The sequence below is a fragment of the Apaloderma vittatum genome, unplaced genomic scaffold (assembly GCF_000703405.1).
Source record: "Apaloderma vittatum isolate BGI_N311 unplaced genomic scaffold, ASM70340v1 scaffold2412, whole genome shotgun sequence".
NCBI classification, from domain to species: Eukaryota; Metazoa; Chordata; class Aves; order Trogoniformes; family Trogonidae; genus Apaloderma; species Apaloderma vittatum.
In genome coordinates, this window is record NW_009703953.1 from 33147 (window position 1) to 40936 (window position 7790).

Here is a 7790-nt window from a genome sequence, read left to right on the forward strand (position 1 = left end):
CAGAGCAAAGAAGTTAGATTTTTGCTATGAACTTCGTAACCTCTTTGGGGATGTTACTGGGGATCTGCACAGCAATGCAGAACTGGAGCCTTCTGCATGTGTCTTCTCCAGGGCATGTAAGGGCTGAAGCTGTCTTGGTGTTTGTGCAGCTTGCATCACCTTGAAACAGTCACCTCCATCCATGCAGGTGTGCTTGGCATGGACAGACAACCCTGTAATCCTTCCAGGTGGAACTAGACATATGCACCTCTAAGAGGGAAGACACTAATGTATCTACCAAAGCTTTGAGCCTGAAGCTGATGAATGGTTACTCTACGGCCGGCTTGATTAAATGCCCATTGAAGATGATGTAAACGTCAGACTCCTCGCTATAGATGGCATTTTCTCGCTCCCTCTTGAACATCCTCACCCAGACCTCCTCTCCTTCCTGCAGATCCAGCATCAGGCTCTGGCTCTGCATGATGCTCCGATCACTGGGCTGGGCGTAGAGGATGGCCACCTCTTTCTCGTTCTTCATCAAGTGCAGGTAGGTCTCCTTGAAGTTCCAGGTGTGGACGTTGAGGCTGAAGTAGTAGATTCCTGCCACGTAGCAGAAGAACTTCCCCGAGAACATGTTGAAGTGCTTGTAGAGGTTCACGAACTCTGTGTCGAAAGTGACATGCTGGAAGTAGTCTGAGCTATGAAGGGGTTTTCTCCGACCCACCGAGAAAGCAGCGTAGAGCTGCTTGCAGGAATGGCCTTGTGGGCCAGGCTGGCCTTTCTGTCCCTTCCGTCCATTGAAGCCACGTAGTCCTCTTTCTCCTGCCTTCCCGACTGCTCCAGGGTATCCTCTTTCTCCCATTTCACCTTTCTCACCTGCCAGCAAAAAGGAAAACCTTGTCAGACACAAGCACAGGAAGCTCAAGCTGCGAACACATTCTGTGGGGCAACAACCAGCAAAGCAGATGCTAAAACACGGATTTTCCAGCACGGATCTGGAAACATTGGTCAGACACCTCAGAAGGATAAAAATATCAAAATATCTTGGTTCCACTGCGCTTGTGGTGGCAAAGTTTGATGTCCAATAGTGGAATTCTATGACCTGACTAGACTGCTTGGGTGAATCCGGTTTTCACGAACCCAGAGGTCAGAGCAAGAAAAGTTGCTGATCTAACTGAGACTTGATTTGGGCCTAGGAGAGGTGATGTGCTTTGGTCTGCCTGTCCTTACTCACGGGACTGCTGTATCATACACTGGATTTTGTTTGCCTGCCTTACCGAGACAAAAGATTGTGCAATCAAAAAAGTGAGAGTCTTTGCTGGTTTCTAACTCCCCCATCTAGTAATTCTGTGAATGTGGTTTTTAGCGTGAGCTGACCTGATCTTGCAGTCATTCTGGTTTTTGATGGATTAGAGCCTTTTGCCAACTCCTCTCACTTGAACACATTTACAACCCGGGCTGCGTCACCCCTTGACCTTCTTTTAGGTGCACAAAGTGGATGAGTTTCTTGGCGTGGGGAGGAGCACAGCCTGCAAGATGAGGCTGAGCAAGATAAAGGATGTCGTCACCGTAGTTGCCTTTACCCACCTTTGAGGATGGTGATGTCTATAGTGGGCTGGACTTTGGGTACGGAATAGGAAGGGTCGCTGCTCATCCTTGTGTATCGCGAGGAGACGATGGAGACGGGCTGCTCGGCAGGCCCGCAGCACCGCACGCACGAGAGGCGCCGTGGCTCCCGTCTTGGCAGGCCCTTTTCCAGTGTTGCCCCGACATTGCCGGTGAAGACCAAGAGCAGGAGAAACACGGGGCTCATCTTCAGCGGAGCCTGCTGGACTGAGCAAAGGAAGAGAAGTGATTAACATGGTGATTCTAATCAGAGCTGATGGGCCATCTGTTAATGTTACCACAAGGTGCAATACTTCTGATTAATTATTAGCTTATCTTGCTGTGGCACCAGGAGACTCCAGGTAGCGAAGGGTGACCCACTGTGTACTCTTTACAAGCAATGGGGAAGGCAATCCCTGTCTTTTATAACCTACAGCTGAAATATCTGACAAGAGACACCAGGTAAACAGAAGTGAGGGGAAAAAAAAAATAGAAACCAAAACCTGCTGAGATACTTAAAGCTGTTGCAGCAAGTTCTGCTCAAGGCACCCTCACGGCTTGGCTCCTGTTTAGAACAGCCCTTGCAAAAGGTAAATGACCCATGACTTACTCTGTTGGTTGTGTTTCATCACCATCCTGAAAAACTCAAGATCAGATGCAAAAAATGAAAATACTTAAATATAGAGTCTAACCCTGTTGTGTTGTGGGGGGTTTTTTGAGGAAAAAAGGGAAATGAAACTGAAGAAAAAAACACCTCAGAGGCATTTATCTCTTTAGTTACCAGCCTCTTGTTGGTAACTTCTTTCCAAGGTGACTTCCCCAAGCACTTTGTGGCTTTGACCGTATCCACGTGCTGCTTTTCCTAGCAGAATTTCTGTGTAGGCTTTCCATTTTTATTTGCCAGTGTGCAGAATGGAAAAACAAAGACGTGCAACAAACAGACTGAACTAGGATTTGTGCAGCACAAATGCTTTTTTGAGATCACCTGTTATATTATCATCATTTTCATCAAAAACCCTGAGCATTGGATAAAATGAGCAGAGGTAACATGTTTTGGGTGGTGCAAAGAAGGTGAGTTTTCTCTAGCTCCCCCTCTCCGTTATTCCTAGGGAGGGACTGGAGCTGGGGACAGGCAACTGCCTCCTCACACTGTCTGATTAGTGTCATCCTACCAGACAGATAGTGTCATCTTATGAGACAGATGTTGGACAGACACCTTTCTGGACCTTTTCCAAAATCCAATTAGCCAGATGGACTCTTGTTGGCCTCAGGCTGGGAACAGCCTCTAGAGCTCCTCTTCTACCAGCTTCAGTTGCTGGAATAGGTGTGGAGGGTAGCAGCTACGTGTCCTGGCTTTCAGGAATAGCTCAATGAACACATGCACAGGTCCCAGCTGCAGAAGGAGGGGAGAATCCTGACTTGGTTCTCTACAAAGGCTTCACTGGGCAGGAAAAGGACGGCCTGAGAAAATATCAAAAGTGTTACTATGAGGGAAGGTGCTTTGATTGTACTGGCCTTCTCCAGAAATGCTTTCTTCTTGTTCTTACCTGCCCCAGAAGGACTGTCATTTGCACCTTTTATTACTTGGTGTAATCCAGCTCCCTGGAAACCTGATGAATACTTATTAGCAGCAACACAATAGCTTTCCTTCTGACAGCAGTGGAAGTCCTTTCATCAGATCCGTCATAAAATGAGATGATCTTTCTATTCATAATTGTGCCTCATTCTAGGCACAAGTCTGAGGAGGGATTAATGCTCCTTTGATATCAGCGTTCAGGACCTGAATTTCATTTTCATTAAGTCCTATTTAATTCTTATTCATTTCTTAAACTGTCTTTGTGCTGCCAAACAGGAACAGGAATGCAATGCAGGTCTAAGTAGAGAGCAGGGCATAAATAACCAGCCTGTGTGCAACCAGAACAGAAAACTGGGGGTCTGTGTAATGTTTTTGGGGTCTCTGTGCATATATATAATGATATATAGAAGACCCCATGTTCACTCAGTCCAAGGTAGTCAGAGCCAATATATCACCTTTGGGACTAAAAGTTATTTAGCTCTTCCCAGGAGTGTGGATAGTCCATAACTCAGGGATCAAATATAAGGAATTTGGTTATGTTATCAGAACTTTAAAACTGGAGAACGTAATTGTTCATAATACCTTCATGAAGGAGAAAGAGCATTCATTAAGAGGGGTATTTCTAACAAGTGAAAGGGAAAGGATTCATAAATACGAAGAAATTATTTTACGTTTTTATAGGTCATTATTCTCGCTGGCATGAATGACTTTCCTATATTTAGGAGTGACATAAAGACAGAAGGTCTGGGTGAAAAACCAATGTTCAGGTTTTGCACATTTCACTTTACAGTAATCCAAGCACCAACTGAAGAAATTGTGGCCGCTTGCATGATTCATGAAGAACAATTACTCAAGTTATTGGCTAGAAATTGCAGCTGGAGATAAAAAAAAAAATGGAGCAATTGATGAAACAATCTTGCCAGTTCAGGGCCCTTTGGAGCTGATGCCCCACACCCTATTTTCTTTCAAAAGTCAATGAAGTTAGTTCACTCACATGGCAGAAATATGTATTTGGTTGCAATATCTGCTCCTAATTGACAAGAAAAGGAAGGAGAAGAAGTAAAATAGGAAAGAGGTGGAGAGAAAGGAGTCTGAGAGGACTGCAAGAAAAGAATGATGAGTTCAGTAACATGGGGTGATGTTTGAAAGACATCCAGCACAGAACCAAATGTCAGAAGAAGGAAAAAAAACTCAAACCAGAGAAACCAAATGTACAACAGGAAAGGCAACCAACTTGGTAAGGATTTCCTTGTAACAAGATCATGTCAACCTGGAGAAAAGAATGTTTTGAGCCAGATTTCAGAGGAGAAGCAAATACAACTCTTGTGGTGGGGCTGAAGTCAAACAGGACACCTTGGAAAGATACTGAAAGGATGGAGCTCAGAATTCAAGATCAAGGAGTTAAAGGGAGAGCTCCAAAGCCATGAAGCACAGCCCTCTGTGAGTGGAACCAGGATGAGACCCAACAACCGAATGTGGATTTAACCTGGTGGCAAGGAAGAAATTTTGTATGTGCTGAAGAGGCAGTTCTATGTCTTTTTGGGTGCTACTTTGGCAAACAAAATGAACATTTAGGAGTGCTGAAATGAGACATCTGAACCTGGTGAAAAGGCAGTTAAATTCAGTGAATTTTGGTGATGTGGATGGCTGGTGGTTGTGTTCACTATAATATTAGAATATATGTTATTGTTGGAGAGCCGTTTAAATGAAATGAAAGGTTTCTTTGACTGAAACCACCCTTTAGCTAAGGTTTAAAAAGTCTGTTTGCTTTTTCCATCCCTTTTCTTCCCCTCTGAATTCCTGAGTAGAAAGACAAGACTAAAATATTACCGAAAGGGATTGTTTGTTCAGGTATTTCTGCCTGGCCCAAAACAAGAAGAAAAAGCAAGTGAAAATACAGGTCTCCTTGCATTAAATTCAAACCCTCCCCTTGCTCAGATCCTTTTGAAAAGGTATGTCTGTCCTTCTCACCAGAGCTGGCAATATGAACCATTAATGCCTGCTGCCTCACAGTGATGGTCCCTAAACTAGGAGAGACGATTAAATAACATATTTTTACTCTGTGCTAACCTTGGAAGTACCTTGACTTAAACATAATCCATTAAGTTTATTTACATGCTTTTTTTACCTGTTGGGAAGAACCTGCATGAAAACACTTGTTTTCTAGTGACACCTGACGTTCCAGATATCTACCAGAAAGAAAAAAAAGCCAAATTCCTCCCACACAGGGCTTTAGATATGCCACAGACCTTTGCTGGGGCAGGGCACAAACTATTAGTTCCAGTTCAGGGAGTTAAATGATGTGATTCTTTCTTCTTGCGTGCAACTTATTTAAATACATTTTCCTGACACCATTACAACAAGAGAGGGTACCTTGATTGATTTTTTTCAGGTTCATGATTGAGTTTAATCTCATAGCTCAAGGTAGACAGCTTACGTGTGAGGCGTGTTTCCTCATGCAAAGCTTTTTAATCATTCTGAGTACCTGAAGATTCTGAACACTTTGATGTAAAGTAACACATCTGGGCAACAGAAATTAGGAGGAAAGCCAGTAGTATCTGCAAAAACAACTTGCACACAGAGAAAATAAAGCAAGGAGGCAAAGCAAGTCAACCTGGAGGCTGGACCGAAAGGTTTTCCTGATGGTCAGCGTTGCAACCTGAACCGTAACCTTGGCCAAACCTTGTTCGGTCCATTGGCACTGCAAGAAGTCTCTGTGGGATGTAAAGGTCACATTGCAGTTCTACCTCAATCTATCCCAGCCCATGTTTTTACTGGGTACAGTTAAAGTATGTCCTTACCTTGCAGATGCTTAAAGAATAAATTACTTAACTGGACTGAGCTCACGTGCTGCGATATTGGGAGTTCACGAGGCAGAAACTGCTCTTGGATCCCTAAGCTGCGCTTTAGATTTCTGGTAATATTTTCCTTCTTGTTATTCCACGGGAATATTTACTCAGGAAAAGCAATCTATGACTATCTTCACTTCAAATTCACAACACACAGGACAGTGCCAGCCGCTGCCCCTTATAATTAGTGACAAATTTTGACTGAAAACCCAAGAGGGCAGTTAAGACCAAAACATTTCTTGCGCCGCAGAGATGGAAAACACATGGATGTGTCAACAGCAAGCCTCAGCATCGTTCCAGAGGCAGAAAATATTCTGGTTCTGCTTTTTTACCTTTTGCATTCTTTAGAGCCTTGATCTCCTCACTGCTCCAGAGCTCCTTGCATCGCCAACAGCAGGAAAAGCAGCATCATTAGGGTCGGGTTTGTCTGGCCACTGGATTTCCTCTTGGAAATGATTTAGTTGAGATTTTTTTTTTCTTCCCCAGGAGGATCTAAAATTTCTTCATGAGCAACTTATTGCAGAAAAGCCCAAAAGCTTGTTCATTTTCCAAGGTAAAGCAGCAACAGCTCAGGGGTTCCTCTGCCCGACCATGGGGCAGCTCCTCTCCGGCACGATGCTGCGGAGATGCTTTGCTCAAGCTGAGCATCGGGAGCCTGTCTGCAGCCACCAAGTGACTTGAGGTCTCCGAGACAAGAATATTTGGATCCCAAAGAGCAACACAGTTTAAAAATTTCAGCTGTCTGTATTATTTTGCAGATGACTGATGTTAACGCCCTCTTGTCTGTGGTGTTTATACAAATGGGCTGGGGTGATGCGGAGGAAGGGCTGCTAGAGACAGCCAGATCAGTTCAAGCCCTGCAAGTTGTGAGTGGGGCAGGAATGGAAGCAAAGCCAGGATCTGGCCACGGAGAGGTCCCACGGGTGTTAGCTGCACCCATACGTGCAATGGCCCTGGTGAACGTTTGGTCAGGGAGTTTGTAACTACATTTCTGGTTGCGTGGTTTGTTTCTATTTTCTGGTGTTTTTCTTAGCGTGTCCTTGTTTCCTGTGTGGGTCAATTGCTCTAATTTCTCTGTCCTGGGAGGAATTGTCCCTGAGCAGCAGCGGCTCATGTGGTCACCACGCGCTGCCTCCAGCCTCAGTTTCATCCATCAGGCATGGAAAAAGATGAAGAGGCCAAGCAAACATCCCTTCCCACTACCTGCACACACTTAGACCTGGGGCATCATATGGATTTAACAGAGTCTCCTGCAGACACTGTGGGAGGAGAGGCTGCGCTGGAGTGGAATCAGTCCTGTGCACCCACATCTTCACGTGGCAGTGCCTTTGTTGGGCTGCGATGGGGGCAGAGGGATGCTTGCTGGCTCCTAGGCAAACAGCTCTTCCCTCTCTCCTTCTGCTTGTCCCCGCCTGCACCTCTGATGCCAGGAACATGCCTGCAATGTCCTGGAAATGACCCTGCTGCGGGCTGGGCGGCTCCTTGAAAGCCATCCTGGCTCCGGAGCGAGCCCAGGGGGTGATTCAGCGGGGCGCTGGGGTGAGTTACAGTAAGTCATTCCCAGGGCAGCTGCTCCTGATGAAGAGGACAACACCCAACTCTCCTTCGCTCTCCTTCCCCAGCCGAAAGGCGGCTTTCCTGTGACTTGCCGCTGCTGACTAAGTCTCTCCGGGAGCTCGATTTTCTCTATCAGAGCGGTCAGAGGTGTCCCTGCAGTGGGTCCAGCGTGGGGCCATCCCAGATGGGAGCACTGGGACGTGGGTGCTGGCAGTGGCAGGACC

General features: G+C 45.7%; 1 protein-coding gene across 1 annotated transcript; it reads right to left on the minus strand.

Moving 5' to 3' along the window:
• Positions 1 to 307: 307 nt before the first annotated feature.
• Positions 308 to 1792, minus strand: C1QTNF8 (C1q and tumor necrosis factor related protein 8). Its single transcript, XM_009864823.1, has 2 exons — positions 1567 to 1792; positions 308 to 855 (listed from the first exon to the last, which is right to left on the minus strand). The coding sequence occupies exons 1-2, from the start codon at positions 1790 to 1792 to the stop codon at positions 308 to 310; spliced, it is 774 nt and encodes a 257-aa protein (XP_009863125.1).
• Positions 1793 to 7790: the final 5998 nt, after the last annotated feature.

Bases quoted from the DNA above. Each gene is read 5' to 3' on its own strand.
- C1QTNF8 (XM_009864823.1), bottom strand. From the start codon at position 1,792: ATGAGCCCCGTGTTTCTCCTGCTCTTGGTCTTCACCGGCAATGTCGGG. The intron at 856-1,566 runs GTGGGTAAAGGC...TTTTGCTGGCAG, and splicing joins AGACATCACCATCCTCAAAG to GTGAGAAAGGTGAAATGGGA.